This window comes from Elephas maximus, chromosome X (genome assembly GCF_024166365.1).
Source record: "Elephas maximus indicus isolate mEleMax1 chromosome X, mEleMax1 primary haplotype, whole genome shotgun sequence".
Classification (NCBI taxonomy): domain Eukaryota; kingdom Metazoa; phylum Chordata; class Mammalia; order Proboscidea; family Elephantidae; genus Elephas; species Elephas maximus.
In genome coordinates this window covers 57,735,953-57,753,445 of record NC_064846.1, presented here as the reverse complement: position 1 = coordinate 57,753,445, position 17,493 = coordinate 57,735,953, and the positions used below count along the sequence as shown (strand labels likewise).

At 41.7% G+C, this 17,493-nt stretch overlaps 1 protein-coding gene across 3 annotated transcripts; it reads left to right on the top strand.

The window, feature by feature from the left end:
• The first annotated feature begins 6,692 nt into the window (after positions 1-6,692).
• Positions 6,693-16,241, top strand: TNMD (tenomodulin). 3 transcript variants are annotated; one of them, XM_049871727.1, is made up of 6 exons: positions 6,693-6,808; positions 7,855-7,995; positions 8,204-8,305; positions 12,231-12,384; positions 15,249-15,415; positions 15,950-16,241. In XM_049871727.1, the coding sequence occupies exons 2-6, from the start codon at positions 7,864-7,866 to the stop codon at positions 16,157-16,159; spliced, it is 765 nt and encodes a 254-aa protein (XP_049727684.1). In that variant the 5' UTR covers positions 6,693-6,808; positions 7,855-7,863; the 3' UTR covers positions 16,160-16,241. The 3 variants fall into 3 exon arrangements, with proteins under 3 accessions (XP_049727684.1, XP_049727683.1, XP_049727682.1); XM_049871726.1 differs by having other exon boundaries at positions 6,693-6,819; XM_049871725.1 differs by lacking the exon at positions 6,693-6,808 and having other exon boundaries at positions 7,678-7,995.
• Positions 16,242-17,493: the final 1,252 nt, after the last annotated feature.

Here is a 17,493-nt window from a genome sequence, read left to right as displayed (position 1 = left end):
GCGTGGCTGGCCGCTATAGTTTGTACTGGTGTGCCTTAGTGTTACTGTTACTCCCTGGCTCACCCACAATAGGCGAGTTTGGATGTGACACAAAGAAAATTCTAGTCCCTTTATACTAACAAATTCCATTTGAAAGCGAATTAATAGATATATAAACTACAAGGCGTGAAGATGGTTTTCGGACTTTGCCATGTTTTTCTCTCCGTGTGTGGGTTTGTGTTGCTATTGCTACTCTGGTTAATTTGTTGTCTTGAGATGCTCATTTCTATTCAGTAACAGATGTAGGGAGGGAAAGACACAAACCTAGGAGGAAGGATGAGAGAAAAGAAGAAACTGGGTGGCCATGGACCATAGGGAGTCAAAGGAGCAATAGGAGCAGAGAAGAAAGAACATAGGTCAACAGAGAAGAGGAGATAGAGGGGGAGAAATAGAAAATAAACTGGCCAGTGTCCAAAAGGAAACAGAGACGTGTAACCACCCTTGGATTCTCTACCCCTGCTGTCGTCCCTACTTTTATTTAGTCTCAAAGGATACCTTATCAAGTTTAAGTAGGAGGGAGAAAGGAGAGCAAACCAATCTACTTTGTTTGCCTTGTTCCAGAAGGGATTTCAGGCATCACTCAATGCCTATAGTTAGCCTTCTCTCTCTCTCTCTCTCTCTCTCTCTCACTGCTCCTGGCTTCTGAACTACTTTCTGTTCAGGCATCTTCCTAGAGAAGCCACCTATGTTCAAGGGTGAGCAAAGCAATAGAAATCCGGAAGGAAACAGAAAATGATTAACAGTGCCAAAATGAATTCTGATAAAATTCCTTTACCACTTATTTAATTCCCAAGGTGACAAGTTGCCCCATGAACTGAATCTTGGATCCTCCTGACAATTCTAGATGAGTTAGAAGACAATAAACCCTTTTGTCCTCTGTGGTCCTAATGCACTTAACTGGGTGTGGAAGGGAGCTAGTCCTTTTGACCACCCATATATGCTTGCCTAAGTATGGGGCCAGATGGCTTTTGTTTGTTTGTTTGATTGTAGCTGTTGGTACTGTGACTGCTCTTCTCAAAGGGTTTACATGTTTTTCTAAACTTCCAATGCTATTTGCCTCAATGCAGCTATAAATGACTAGGTGGGACTTTGCCTTTACCTTGTAAGGCAGCAAAGACAATGGCAGGGTCCATGGTCCCTTCTGCTTCCCTATGATATCATCTTTACTTCTCACTCCACTTTTCTTTTTAATGGATTATAATTGTGTGGCTCCTCAAACCAAAAGTAAAACTTAATCAATGCATGAGTAGAAGTGGGGTATGCTACAGAATAAGTTTATCAACAATCAACTCTGTGAAGTAATTCATCTTGGGAAGCCGTTTTCAGCAAAAGGATTCTCAGTAATGGTTAAAGTTTTTACCAGCTAATCCAGGTATAAGACAATAGGTGTCTCCTGGGGCAAATTTTTCAACCATGAACAAAGGTTGCTTGTTCTCCATTCTAATGGGAGATTGCAGTTTACTGTCTTTGATATTTCCTGTGTCTTCGCTGCAAGTCCAGGTTGGGTGCATTTCAAACTAAGGGACCAGCTGGAGATATGGGTGCCTCATTCAGTCCACTACTCCCTTCAGGTCCCAGGCAAAGAGCCCAAAAGACCATTTATGTTTCCAGTGGCTGAAACTACAAATACGCCTACCCTGAAGCAGATTTATGAATCCTGGGAAGAGAACAGTAGTCAGATTAGTGTTGGAAGAGGATTTGCAGAAGAAAACGTTCAGGCAGCTTGCATAGATTGAAGGCTCTCCCCTTAAGAGTATGGCCTAGCAAGAAACAGCAGGGAGCAGATTAAAACACAGGCATTTCTGGGCTTTCCTTTACAAGCCTGTGAGGCCAATGGGGGCAGTGCAGCCCTTAGTAGAAAAAAATTGTTGAGGCTACTGTACTTATTGATGGCAGTGATTTGTTTGTTGTCCTGGGGCTTCTTACAAGCTCTAGTGTTTGCTCCTGTCACCCCCACCATACCTCCTTTTTATTTTGCTTTTCAACATCTGTTTATAATAACCAGTTTTTATTTAACATCCCACATCTGGTGTTGACATTTCCATTGCAGTAAGCCCTCCTGCTCCTTCCATTACCTCCCACCTTGGTATGTACAAAGGATTTAGATTCCTCATCCCAAAGGGAGAATAAGCCGTGCTTGACTACCTCTCCTCATACACCTTTAGTACAAACAAACTCACATGTGCGCATGCTCACACAGACACATACACAGAGACAAAAGAGCAAGAGAGAGAGAAAGAGAAAGAACAACATAAAGTAAGACAAAGAAGACTAACTCTGGGTGAGCTGTTGTGCCCCTCCCAGGTTCTGTGTCACCCTGACCCACAGCCACATATAGGAGCCACTTGAGCTGAATGAAAGCCTAGTCCGTAGAGCTCTGTGTTCAGCTCCCTTAACCAAGCAGGGGGGACTTATTCAGTCCCAGAGATTTTGACAGAGCATCACAACGAGGCTCTACTTCCAAGCAGTGACTGCCCTGGGATCCTTAAAGCAGGCTCCTTGGGGCAACATTCTTGCTTAAAGTTCCCTGTATTGTACATTTAACTTGAAACAATTAGAGGCCAACTCCCCAGCTAATTAATCCAACATGGACAAAACATATTAGAAAAATCCCAGCCCTCAAACTAACAGTTTATAGACATAGTGCAGACCTTGTTGCCCATCCCCTCCAATCCTTTGTGGAATGAGGCAGAAGAGAAATAAATAAAATAAATGAAATGCCATACATAGGAACTGTCTGGTGACTTTAGAGCTGTTTGGAAGCCATAGGCCCTACGGCCCACACAGCAATCAACATGGGCATGTTCCCTCAACTTCTACATACCACCAGTTATGAGGAGTGGTGGGATAGAGCAGGCATCTTTCTGCACCTCCTAGCTCAGAGGCAGATGGTCATTAAAACATTATCACATAGGGTTGCAAGCCCAATATCATTCTGTGTGGAAAATCCTTTACCCAGAAAAAAACACTTGTGTGCCAATTCTGGGTCCAGCTTTCTTTGTACCTACTTCTCTAATGCCAGCACAAGCCAGAGACCATCTGTCTTCATTCCTCTTGTAGGTGCACGGGGGCTACGACTTTCTTCTCCAGCTTCCCCTGGCTTTCCTACTCAGCAGTTTAGTGGGTGAAATGTGGATCTGGAGAAGCATTTATACCCTCAAGGAAAAAGCTGGAGTTGTAGCAGGAATCTCTTTAGCAGAGGGAATGAACTTCACCAGATGGTGCCACGTCGGCATTTTAGAAAAGAATACTTCTTTTTCTTTTCCTCCCAAGCCCTGTGACAGCCAGCTTCACCCTTGTACAGCAAGTCCCACTGAGCCAGCTCCTGCTCTGGGCTACTAAGGGGCAACTCGCACCAGTTATGTAGACCCAGACTCTGGCCACTATGGGCACATTCTTGTTAAGTTCCTTCATTCTCCTAAGGCAGCATTTGCTGAGCAACTTCAGTGGTACCAGCAAGGAACGCCTGGGCCTTCAAAAAGAGCCCTTGAGAGGCAGCTGAGAGTGGAATTGAGGCTGTAGAGGGAAAGAAGCTCAGGTGACCAACAGGTAGTAGCTAGTCGTAAAATCAACTCGACAGATATCAACCCCAATCTGTGCAAAATTGATTTTGCCAAGTATTCGACATTGCATCTAGAAAGGAATGGGGAGTATAGACGGGAACCGAGTCCCAGAGATATTCAGTGACCTGCCTAAAATCACACAACTTGTAAGTGGTAGAGTTGAGGCTGGGACTAGAATCTGATCTGGGGATTCTTTCCACTATTCTTCAGTTGCATTTAAGAAGGGGTAGGGTAGCGAGTAAGAAAAAACTTCCCAACCGGCTTGAGTCTGTAGATGAAAGAAATGGCTTTTTCTTGTTGAAAAAGAGGAATGTCTGTGCTGCTTATGCCAATTTTTTTCAGGGCTAAGAACCAGTGATTGAAGATGCAGAAGTCCAAGTTTGCGTAAGAAACAGTCTGTCTGCTCTATGTTGGTAAAGAAATACCCCGAGGCCCTTTAATTCACACAGGCTAGGTTGGTAATGATATGATACAGTGCATTCCCTTCCCTTCCTTACAGCCTAACACCTGCTAGCCAGTTATTCTGAGCATGTATTTCACCTTTGGAGGGTGTACCTCATAAACAGACAGTAAAGGATGAAGGTGGAGAGAGGAGCAGCAAGATTAATCACAGACTTCAAAAAACAAACCTAAGCCAAATGTCCTCAAATCCCTTCCAGGGCAGGCTAAAGCTACTTGCCCCCAAAACAGATCCATCACACTGAGGTCTGAGGCAGCTTTACTCTTTATAAAAAGCTTTCTTTTCTGGTCTCAGAGACTGTCACAAACAAAGGTAAGAAAACAAGACAAACTGTGAAAGAGGATGTTAGGGATCATTTGCTGCCTGAGCGGAGGATTTAACTAGACTGAGGACAGAGTTCCTGGGCAGGGAAGAAGAATGAGTTTATGTTGTTTCCATGTTTTGTCAGTGTAGCCTTTTTACACCTCTCACTGCCTGGGCTTAATCATGTATCTATCTCATTTCACCTCGGAATCATATGCCACTCCATTGGCTTTCCTGCCCCACTCCAGTATTCTGATTCTTATAGTTAAGGCCAGCCTTATGTGTGGGTGGAATACATGCCCATTTGAGAGGTGCTGGAAAGATGCCTCACCACCAAAATATTTCCTACTTCTGGTGTCGCAGTGCCTAAAATCCACCATTAGCAATTCATTCCTTTGAGTTCAATATTGCCTCCAATTTTTTTCACAGACAAATATCCGCCACTAACATCTTAGTGTAAAATTATTTGTCAAATTGATTTCTTCTTTGACAGAAGAGACCTGAAGCACCATGAGATTCCTAGGTGTCTAGACAGGAGGCAAAGGGGCTGAGGGAGATGGGAAGAGGAGGGGGAAGGGCTAGAAAGGTACAGAGTGAGCAGGATATGAAAAGAGAACAGAAAAGGGAACTAAGAAGCATCAAAGACTAACTTTCCTTATTTGCCAATTTGGCAGGAGTGTACTCTTCGTCACACTCTGTCCTTGCTCTGTCCTTCCTGGAATAAAACTGCGTTGAGGTCAGAGTCTGAGAGGAGCTACTGGTAGACCACTCCCACCTTCCTCAGGCCAGTCGTCCTGTCTCTGCTCTGGTTTGCTCCTGGAAAGGACAAAACAATTTATTCATCCCCAGAAAGACCCTCACCCCCTGAGCCAGGGAGCTTAGTAGAGAGCAAGACACTTCTGAGGCCAAAAGCATGAGCTCAGTCTTCATATGGGCCAGTGAAGCTTGCATAGCCATTACCCAAGCAATATGTTCCACAGGGACCCAAGCGAGACAGTATGTCTGGATTTGCTCAAACCCATCCCCAAGCAGTCCAAAGTGGGTCACCGGCATCATCTTCCTAGACAAAAGTCAGTCTGTTCCAAAAGGACACCTTTGATAATGGAATTCCATCTGGGTAGATATATATAGCCCTCACCCCACCTCCATCCCCCACCAAGGATTCACACATAAATGAAGTCATTCTGATCCCACTTAATTAACAATCCACCATTCCTAAATAAGCGGGTTGATAAATGCAATCAGAACGGACCCCCCCCTCAAAAAATTATTTGAAGGAATGTTGAAAATAATCAAGATCTGCTGAGCTTGGCAGTTTCCAGTAGTTTTCATCTAGCAAGGTGTCCAAGTGAAGTACATTGCCAATAGTGCAGGAAAACTCATTCCACAGAAGTACACTGAAGTTCTAAATGTCACCAATATAGTTCCATAGTCTTCTACTAATGATTGAAAGTACAGCCTGTATTTTCTCCTTTGCCCAGGTAGGCAGCATTCCAACATCCCCTAGTCCCTAACCTCATTTTTCCATGCAATAATCAATCAGTGGTGCTACTGATGAAACAAACACCCTACCCCGCCCCCCAGTGGCTATTGGTGTTGACATTTGTCTTAGCAATGGATAGTATTTCTAACGAAATTCCCCCCCTGTCGGGAGACCTGACAAGACTGGATCTGAAGTAGATGCCTCTTTCCTCTACTTAGGTCAGGCCGACTGAGAGCTCAATTTGCTGCCATAGGTAGAAGTCTCTCTTCTCAGGCTGGCTGCAGAGCTGGAACTGAGGACATATTTATAGCTGGAAGCAAATAACAAGCCTAAAGGAATTTGCTACCTGTCACAAACCAGGCTGCACTTCCTGAGGTAACTCTGCAATTGCCGAAGGATGCTGAATGAGGTTTTTCTTCCCCTTTTAAAATATGGTTTCTTAAAAGACCTTTGCCAATGCTCAAAATATCTCTTTAGGAAAATGAGAATTTGCTGTTGATAGGGAAAATGCATCCAACAAATACTTAAAAAAAAAATTTTTTTTTTAACCAAGTCCAAACCACCATCAGGTGACAATGACGTAAGTGCATTGTCTCTTGTTTTTCTATTCAGCAGCTAACATTAGACTTCTCACGCCTGAAGTGACACTTGTTTCTACAAACTGTTCCAACTTGTTTTTCTACCTGAGTTGGGGAAAATTTGACCAGGTTAAACTAACATTCAGTCACAGACATCAGCAGACATTAAAAAACAACCCAACCCAGTACGAGATCTAAGAGGCTGCCACTGGGAACATTAGAAAGCAATGTTGGCTCTCCACATCACTTGCTTTTTCAGGCTTTCAGTTTTCTCAATTTTTTGCTAAGAGAAAAAAATGAGTTTGAAGAAACTTGATCGCTGAAGGCCTCCTAACAATAGGGATAAGATAGACTTCCAAATAGGACCATCAGGACTGGCCTGGTTTGTGACAGGTGGCAAATTCCTTTATGCATGTTATTTGCTTCTAGCTATACATATGTCTTCAGATTTAGGTGATGAGCTTATTCCTAAAATGGGCTACTTTGTGGGACTGATCCTCTTGGTTCTTAGAAAGAAGTGTCTCCTTCAGAGGGCAGGCAAAAAGTCTGGGGGTTTTATTCTAACCACTCAAGAAAAACCTGATAAGCAGCTTTTCCAAGGCAATTTTCTTGGGAGACTTCATATTGCTTAGCTCAAGGCATTTGACACAGTTGCTGAATTCTATATAAAGGAGAAATCTCGAGAACTTGGAAAGAACTGAATGAATTTTGGCAAACAGAATTCAGGAATAAGCTGGGTAGAGTTGCTTCATCTATAAAAGAGAAGACTCAAGGAAAGCAATAAATGGCTCCAGGAAGTTTAATGGCCAAAAGGAAGGAAGCAGGGGCAGGGTAAGACTGCTACCTAATACTGGCCAAGGAGAATGGTCTTCAGACCTTAAAAAGGACAGATACAGACCAATGAGGCAGTGTTAAAGCCCTGGATAGATGAGGAGGGAACAGAACCTAACCACTCAAAATGTGTTCTAATCCCCCAGCTCTGGTGAATTTCATTGGGGTGGGGGTGAAGTGAGCACTGAGCACTTAAAGAAGGAAGTGATAGCCTAAAGAACCTGCATAGGTTTTAGGGTCATCCCTCTGCTTAACGCAAGGGGAAAATACACTACAGGCTGGTTTGGAGGATATTATTTGCTATTTAGTCAAGGCTGCCAAGAAAACTGTTGGAATTCTTAGTAATTAGCTCAGCAACTTGGCTTGAATATAAAAGCCTGGCTCTGAAGGGATCCCCATATCAGCTCTAGTGCCAAAAAACACCTCACTTTAATCTCAAATCTCAAGCCTCAGAGAATTCCCAATGGCAAGCTGCTGAGATGGTACCTCACTACAAAAGATCTGGAAAGAGAAGGCACCCCAGATATTACCCAATAAAAGGATCTTATGAAAGGACACAGTGAGGGTCTTAGAATTTTATTTCTTCTGTTCTCCCAGACCTACGACATGGAGCACACTTTCTACAGCAACGGAGAGAAGAAGAAGATTTACATGGAAATTGATCCTGTGACCAGAACTGAAATATTCAGAAGCGGAAATGGCACTGATGAAACATTGGAAGTACATGACTTTAAAAATGTAAGTTGGATTTTTCCTCCGAAGGCTTGCTTTAAAATATTAAAGCATTTAAGTCAAGTTAAAAATAGCCTTTAGTCTCCGTTTAATTTATAAGACAAAGCTTTCCCATTGAGCTCAAATTTTGCCAGCTGGGAGCCTTGACAGATCATGGAATTTATTAATTGTGGTTATTTCAGGATGTTTTGTTATTGCTTTGTCTGTTTTTTAGGGATACACTGGCATCTACTTTGTAGGCCTTCAAAAATGTTTCATCAAAACTCAGATTAAAGTGATTCCTGAATTTTCTGAACCAGAGGAAGAAATAGATGAGGTATGTAAGAACAATAATAGTAGTAGCAAAAGCCATCATTTATTTGGGTGTCAACTATGTGCCAAGTGCTACGCTAAATGCTTTACATACGTTAACCTCCCTTTGATTCTCACAACAACCCTATACATAGTTACTATTATTATCCCCATTTTTCAGATGAGGAAACTGGGACTCAGAACCCATAAGTAACTTGCCCAAGGTCACACAGCTAGTAAATGGGGTCTTGAACTCAGGGCTTTCAAAACACTGAAGTTCATGCTTTTAGGAGCAACACTGGACTTTTACACCTGAGTACCAATTCATATTATGTACGTTTGCTTTCAAACTAAAGATTTCTAGTAGAAGGGGTGAGCTAGAGGGAAAAAATCAATCCTGTCTAACAAAGTCTTAAAAAAAGTCCCAACGCCACTGTGGGTCTTTGCCACTTCTGTCACACTGCCCCATTTGCCTATTTTAAAGATTTCAGTTCATTCACCTTACCATTTTATGCTGGACTGCTAATGAAATAAGCCACATTGTCTTTAATAATTTATTTTGTAGTTAATGAAAATGTACACAGCAAAATATATACCAGTTTGACAATTTCTGTGTGTACAATTCAGTGACACTGATTACATTCTTCAAGTTGCACAACCATTCTCACCCTCCTTTTCTGAATTATCCCTCCATCCTTAACATGAACTCACTGCCCTATAAGTTTTTTCTCCAGCCTTTGGAGTTGCTGTTGTCAATTTGAGTCCATGTAAATAGGAAATAATCCACATTTAACCTTACTGATGTTGTTGTTGTTGTTGTTAGGTGTCATTGAGTCTATTTCAACTCATAATGACCTCATGAGACAGCGTAGAACTGCCCCATAGGGCTTTCTAGGCTATAATCTTTATGGGAGCAGACTGCCAGGTCTTTCTCTCATGGAGCGGCTAGGTGGGTTTGAACTACCGACCTTTCAGTTAACAGCTGAGCATTTAACCATTGCACCACCAGGGCCCCTTTTTAACCTCACCAGGAAAGGTGCTTTGCTGCTAACCAAAAGGTCAGCTGTTCAAACCGAGCAGCCACTCTGAGAGACCCTGCTTCTGTAAAAGATTTACAGTCTAGGAGACCCTATGGGGCAGTTCTACTCAGCCCTATAGGGTCGCTGTGAGGCAGAATCAATTCAAAGGCATTGGTTTTGGTTTGGTTTTTGGAGGAAAAGCAAAGACAGTGAATACTAAGACCTATAAAAAAAAAAAAAAGAACTATAGTGTAATGCAAATTCTCTGGAAATATACTGCTAGGCCAGGGTGAGGCAACCTAGGGTACTGGTGCAATCACTTAATGACCCCTGAAAGGTGAGTGGGAGATTGGGTCATTAAAAACAAAAAAACATTGCCATCAAGTCGATTCAAACTCATAGCAACTCTATAGGACAGAGTAGAACTGCCCAGTAGGGTTTCCAAAGAGCACCTGGTGGATTTGAACTGCTGATGTTTTGCTTAACAGCTGTAGCACTAACCACTACATCACCAGGGTTTCCACTGGGTCATTAGTGCCTAAAATACAGCCATTAATGAATGCCCTAAAGCTGTTTATTTTTCCCTTGAGTTTTGTCTGTAATTACAGTGTGTTGCTATCAGTTGAGGGGGTGTGGGAAATTTCAGCTAAAGCCGTATTTTGACAGCATACCCGCTCTGTAACCAGGAAGAAACACTTTTGTTTGCTTGTTTGTGTTTGTTGTTGTTGTTTTGTTTTATTAGTGCTCAACTGGCAAATCTAAAATGGGATTATGGTAGTGGCACACTGGCCTAACTACACTGTAAATGTTTCTTCTCTCTTTCCCCTGGTTCTTTTTCACTGTCCTCTCACCCACCCCTATCCATGTGAATTCTCATCTACCTTTTTATTGTCTTTTTCTCTTCTTTCTTTGGGGTCCCAGAATGGGGAGGGGGGAGCACTTTTGCCTTTCCCTTGGCCAAGTCTCAGAGTTTTCACTGGGTCCCACAGGCATTGCTCTTTCATGCTACTGGTCTCCTCATGGCCAGAGAAGTTACTGACCTGTATTACTAGACTGTCCAAGAAAAAGAAGAAGATTTCGCCAAAGGTGATGCTCTGCTCCCAAGTTCCATGGCAGTGAAAATTTTTGGAGATTTTTTTTTGAAATAAGTATAAATTAGATTCGCCTGAGGAACAGACCAACTTCCAGGATATTAGAAATGACTATAAGAGGCAAGAGTAAGATGAAAGGAGAATGAATAGGATAAAAAGCAACTATATTCAATATCATGTGCTTTTTTTTTTTTTTTTTTTTTTACAGAAAATGATGTAAGCATTCGAGTAGGGCTGGTGAGCAATGAGAGCCTGAACTGATATAACAAGATGTATTTTTCTCTCATTTTGGCCCTAATTTATTCTTCAGTTAATTTTGTCAAACCTTCTAAGTGACTCAAGTATTCTTCTCATGATAGTAAGATTACTATACCTTCAAGAAAATCCTTTATATATGTACAAAATTTTTATGAGACAAATTTGTGGCCCTGAATAACAAAAACCCTCTTATTCTTCTTTCCCTCACTGCTGTATCCATGGTGTCTGCATGTTAAACATGCAGAGCAGGTATAAAAATAGCCTTGATTTTGCTAACAAAGCTAGTCAGCATACCAACCTCATTTTACACAATCCCTTCACAATGCATCCCAAGGTCCTTACAGACTCAAGGGCAAAGGAGGTTAGACTTGGGAGTTGTAAATGGCTAGAGGAAAAATTATACAAAGGCATATTTCAGGGACTAAATAAAAACACTGAAATCATAAAGCTAGAAAGAAACAAAAGAAAAAAACCTTATTAAGAATAGGGGAAAAAATGTCTAAAGCCCAAAAGACAAGTGAAGAAGAACTAGATATGCAAGACAACTAATTCCAAAACTAGAAACTGAAGAGAAAATGGTGTCGTTGTCAATATAAGAAAGGCTATGTAAAGAAAAAACAATACCTGAGACCAGCCCTAAGCATCTAGAATAAAAGGAATAAAATAGTGATAAGGCCAGGGAAGTCAGAGGCTGGAAACTGAGCTTAAAAAAAAAAAAGACATTTTTGTACTGCAACTAACTACCATTAACAGACAAATCTTGGAAAACCAAAATATTAGGTCCAGTTGCTATTTATTTCACCAGTTTGGATTATGTAAGTTTTTTCCATTTGAGATAAAATGCCACTTGCAGCCACAGTTGCAAGCCTAAAACAAGGCAGGCGCTCAGAACATCCATTTAAAAGAAAGAAAACAAATACACATCATCCAGGGTCCAGAGGCCCAACTTAAAACATGAATGACCCAGCAAAAGGCCCCAAAAAATGATGGAAAGCCTTCCTGACTTTGAGTGAAATGGTACCAAAGCAGGTTTCTATTTCAGTGAGCAGTCTTGTTGATGACCTGGGAGAGCAGGATCAATTATTAACCCCCTCCCCATTGCACTTACTGTATGCAAAGCACAGAGAGCCCAGTGCTAGTTCACAGGCAGCCCTAGGACTATTGTTATTGTCAGCTGCCATCCAGTTAGCCTCTGACTCATGGCACCCCCATGCACAATGGATCAAAATGCTGCCCAGTCCGGTGCCATCCCCATGATGGGTCAGAAGTAAATCGCCAGGCCTTTCTTCCTAGTCTGTCTTAGTCTAGAAGCTCTGCTGAAACCTGTTCAGCACATAGCAACACACAAGTCCTCACTGATAGATGGTGGTGGCTGCACATGAGGGGCATTGGCCAGGAATGGAACCCAGGTCTTCCACACGGAAGGCAAGATTTCTACCACTGATCCACTAATGTTTCAGTTTCGGAACTGGAATTCAGTTATTTAGACTCAAAATGTAGTGTTTTCCAGTGTCCCATAATGCCTTGCTCATTTTCTTAACGTCTCTTCCTATCCCCACCCTGAACTACTTTCTTCTTTCAGAATGAAGAAATTACCACAACTTTCTTTGAACAATCTGTGATTTGGGTCCCAGCAGAAAAGCCTATTGAAAACCGAGACTTTCTTAAAAATTCCAAAATTCTGGAAATTTGTGATAATGTGACCATGTATTGGATCAATCCCACTCTAATAGCAGGTATGGCATCTTCCTCTTTCTTCTAAAAACAGTAGCAGCTTAATGCTCCCAGCTTTCAGAGACTATATTTCTAGGGAAAAAAAAATGATCAGCTCTTATCTTCTTGGTTGAAACTGTATATGCTGACTGCCAGTGAGGAGGAAATTTTTCACAGCCAAGTTATAAATCAGATAAATTAATGCTGACAGGCTTTTAAATATCCCAGCAAAAGTAACACCACCCTAATGTGACTAGTGATAGCAAAAAGCTCATCTGTCTTTCTTTGCACATCTATATTCATTGCAGTCAGGATACTAGCCTATTGCTCGAACCACTGTGGATCCAACCCAAGAACAGAAGAGAGAAGTGCCAAAACAATGCTCTGTTTTCTCAGGAAAGATTCTCTACGACAAATGGTGCCATTCTCCCCAGAAGATAGGGTAGTCATTGCTATACAAAATTGTTTGTGGCTGTTTTAGAAATCACTATAAAAGTAATTGAGATCTAGGGGTCTTAAAGCTTGTGAGCGGCCATCTAAGGTACTCCACTAGTCCCATCTGGAGGTAGGGAGAATGAAGAAAACCAAAGACACAAGGGAAAGATTAGTCCAAAGGACTAATTGACTATGACTACCACAGCCTCCACCAGACTGAGTCCAGCACAGCTAGATGGTGCCTGGCTACCACCACTGACTGCTCTGACAGGGATCACAATAGAGCCGGAGAAAAATGTAGAACAAAATTCTAACTCACAAAAATGGACCAGACTTAATGGTCTGACAGAGACTGGAGGAAAAAACCCAAGAGGATGGCCCCCAGACACCCTTTTAACTCAGTACTGAAGTCACCCCTGAGGTTCTCCCTTCAGCCAAAAGATTAGACAGGCCAATAAAACAAAATGAGACTAAATGGGTACACCAGCTCAGGGGCAAGGACAAGAAGGCAGGAGGGGACAGGAAAGCTGGTAATAAGGAATCCAAGATCTAGAAGGGGAGAGTGTTGACATGTCATGGGGTTGGCAACCAATGTCACAAAACAATATGTGTATTAGTTGTTTAATAAGAAACCAATTTGCCCTGTAAACTAGCTAAAGTACAATAAAAAAAAAATCACCCCTTTAAAAAAAAAACATAGTTAAGATCTAGAGGTCCAAAGCAGAAGAGTCTAGTCCCTCAACTTCCATTCAGCCCATAGAGAAGAAGCCAAAGATCCCTAGATGTCTTATTCTGCCTAGCTAACACAGAATTTGGCCTCCCTCACTCTGGACAGTGTAGATTCCTGTATTACTCAGGAGACCATGTTTCCACCAATGCAGCATCTACTGGTACTCTTTAGAGATCAAAAAAAAAAAAAAAAGGATTGGACACTGGAACAGAAAAGGAGCTTTAGTGGAAAACTGGAGAAATTCGAATAAAGTCTATAGTTTAGAATAATTGTACCATGGTTATGTAATATGTAAGATGAAAGGAGCCCTGGTGGTACACTGGTTAAGGATTTGGCTGCTAAGTAGGCAGTTTGAACCCACCAACCCATCCGAGGGAGAAAGATGTGGCAGTCTGCTTCCATAAAGATTACAGCCTTGGAAACCCTATGGGGCAGTTCTGCTATGTCCTATAGGGTTGCTGTGAGTCAGTATTGACTCGATGGTAGCAGGTTAGACATGTAAGATGACAACATTAAGGGAAAATGGGTGAAGAGTATAGGGGAACTCTGTACTATCTTTGCAAATCTTCTGTAAATCTAAGATTATTTCAAAATAGAAAGTTAAAAAAAAAATTTAAGACAGGAAAGAGAAGGGAAGAGGAAGCAGAACAGGAACACCAAATCAAATCAAGCAACTAAGATATATAACTATTTCTGTCATGGATTGAATTGTGCCCCCCAAAAATGTGTGTCAACTTGGCTAGGCCACAATTCCCAGTATTGTGAGATTGTCCACCATTTTGTCACCTGATGTGATTTTTTTATGTGTTGTAAATCCTACCTCTATGATGTTAATAAGGCCTGATTAGTGGCAGTTATGTTACTGAGGCAGGACTCAATCTACAAGATTAGATTGTATTTTGAGTCAATCTCTTCTGAGATATAAAAGGGAGAAGCAAGCAGAGAGACAGGGGAACCTCATACCACCAAGAAAGTAGTGCCAGGAGCAAAGTACGTCCTTTGGACCCAGGGTCCCTGCACTGAGAATCTCCTATTCCAGGGGAAGATTGAGGACAAGGGCCTTCCTCCAGAGCCGACAGAGAGAGAAAGCCTTCTCCTGGAGCTGATGCCCTGAATTTGGACTTCTAGCCTCCTAGGCTGTGAGAGAATAAACTTGTGTTTGTTAAAGCCATCCATTTGTGGTATTTCTGTTATAACAGCACTAGATAACTAAGATAAGCACCTAAAATCAATTGCAGTTCTCAGCTGCTAACCAAAAAGTTGGTAGTTTGAACCCACCCAGCAGCTCCTTGGAAGAAAGACCTGGTGATCTGCTCCTGTAAAGATTACAGCTTAGAACTACAGGGCAGTTCTACTCTGTCACATGGGGTTGCTATTAGTCTAAATTGATTAAATGGCACCTAACAGCAACACCAACAAAATCAATTTGGGAGGCACAAAAAGTCTCCTGTCCTCAGTTTTTAATCTAGTACACTAATAAGACAAAGCAGTAAATGCTTGGTGCCAAACAAGCAAAAGTCTGTGTGTGGGGGAACGATCAGGTTCGTTTTGGAAAATACTCCTTAAAATATGAGCTGAAGGAGCTGAGAAACGTGGTATGTGCATGCCTAAATGATGCTAGTGAGAAGACACAAAGAAAATCTCAATCCCAACTGCTATTCCCCTAAGCACGTCTTTCAGAAACGTCTGCAAAGCCTCCCAATCTTGTATTTATTATCTTAGTTTCGGAGTTACAAGACTTTGAGGAGGATGGTGAAGATCTTCATTTTCCTACCAATGAAAAAAAAGGGATTGAGCAAAACGAGCAGTGGGTAGTTCCTCAAGTGAAAATGGAGAAGACCCGTCACGCCAGACAAGCAACTGAGGAAGACCTTCCAATAAATGACTATGTGAGCTATGTGTATGTTATTCTTGTTTGAAGGTCCCTGGGTGGCAAACAATTTGTGCTTGACAGGCAGTTCGAATCTGCCAGTGGTACTGCAAAAGAAAGGCCTGGCAGTCTGCTCCTGTAAAGATTACAGCCAAGAAAACCCTATTCAGCACTTCTACCCTGTAACACATGGGGCTACCATGAGTCAGAGTCTACTCGACACAAACGGGTTTGGTTTTTTTTTTTGTTTTGTTTTGTCTTACTCTTGTTCAAGAAAAAGCAAAGAACCCTCCCAAAACTTATTACCCTCAGATCTTAATCTTTGGAAGGCAAATGATCATGGTTTTTAAAAAATGTTTAAGAAACTTAGAACCTCCAGGAGACTCATTCAAAATCCAATCTTGATCTCCATTGATTTATCTTCAGTTAAGCTGAGGAGCTTAATTTCTCATCAGCCCTTAACTCAAATAATCTTGTAGCCTTCCCCTGCTAGGTAGGACATCTTTCTAGTGAACTTTCCTCTCCAACACTGGCTTGCTTCTTCTTCTTTCAGACTGAAAATGGAATAGAATTTGATCCCATGCTGGATGAGAGAGGTTATTGTTGTATTTACTGCCGTCGAGGCAACCGTTACTGCCGCCGCGTCTGTGAACCTTTACTAGGTTATTACCCATATCCATACTGCTACCAAGGAGGACGGGTCATCTGTCGTGTGATTATGCCTTGCAACTGGTGGGTGGCTCGCATGCTGGGGAGGGTCTAATAGAAAGTTTGAGCTCAAATGCTTAAACTTCTGACAGCCAACATATAAATGCATGCTATTCAATGAATTTCTGCCTATGAGGCTTTTGCCTCCTTGCAGCCAGTTCTTCGGAACTACTCGTAGATAATTCCTCTCTTCATGTTCTAATAAACTTCTACATCATCATAAATGGCCTGATTGCTGCTGAACACGATGGGTAAGTGTCTGCCTGTGAATATTCCCTGCAACTGAAATGGAGCAGATCTAACATGGATGACATCAAAGGAAATTTGGCCTTCATTGGGACTGGGGACTAGGGAATGGGAAACCATAAGGATTCTCAAAGGACTATATTTTATTATGCTGGATTGAGGAAGTGCAAATGAGGGGCTGATAATTAAGTGTCCATATAACTAATGCATTAAAACATGCCCTTCTATGTATAGCCCCAATGTTTAATTATCTGAAAGACATATTGTGGGCTTGCTTAAGCATCTATTAAGCTGCTGGACAGACAGCGAGTCACAGCAGGCCAACACTAAAATATTCCAGGTGCTCAGATTCAGCAAAGGAAAAAGCTAACCTAGCAAAAAGGGCCCCAGGCTCTCCTCCTGTGAATAGGAACTCACCTTTGGACAAATTCAACGTTTCATAACCTTTAGGTCTGACTTCTCTTTAAATAAGTGTCCAGTTACATAACTTTCCAAGGCAATTGTCTAGAAAATGGGAACCCATAAATATTCACAGAAACAGTCATCATAGGAAATTACTAGGTGAGAAGTCAAATGGGATTTTTCCATCAAAACCACAGGGAACCATCAGTATGCTGCTTTTTCAAAGGAAAGGTAAGGCCAAGTTCCCAATCACCTGATACTTTGCTTGAGAAAGGGGAAGGGACAAAGGGGAGGAAAAAAAAGGAGTGGTTAGAGGGTAATGTTAACCTTGATGTCCTAGCTAATTCCAGCTTCAGAAATGATGCTCTACCAATCTAAATCACCTCTTCTAGTTCTGTTTTGTTTTTAAGGTAACCCCCTTTACTGCTCAATTTCAAAATTATTGTGTCACAAAAATATATGTCTGGTACTTTCCATCAAAAAAGCATTTTCAAATAGTAAAAAGTTCACCAAGATGCCTGTGGGCCAGGAGTCATTTTCCTCATTTAACAGTTGAGAAAGCAAATAGAAACAGATTTGCCCAAGGCTGAGTTAAGATTAACCAACCAGTCATTAACTGATAATTAGCATACATGCCATGCTTAGATTATCAATTCTCAGAGAACGTGAGCAGAAGAAAATATAACTAGCAATACAACACCACTGAAAAGATTTTCTTTTTATTGGTGATTTAGAAGACAT

What these genes read in the sequence shown, in the direction of transcription:
- TNMD (XM_049871725.1), top strand. Translation starts at nt 7,804, where the DNA reads ATGAAAGGACACAGTGAGGGTCTTAGAATTTTATTTCTTCTGTTCTCC. An exon ending in CAGAGGAAGAAATAGATGAG is followed by an intron (nt 8,306 to 12,230) that starts GTATGTAAGAAC and finishes TTCTTCTTTCAG; the next exon opens with AATGAAGAAATTACCACAAC. An exon ending in CAATCCCACTCTAATAGCAG is followed by an intron (nt 12,385 to 15,248) that starts GTATGGCATCTT and finishes TTATTATCTTAG; the next exon opens with TTTCGGAGTTACAAGACTTT.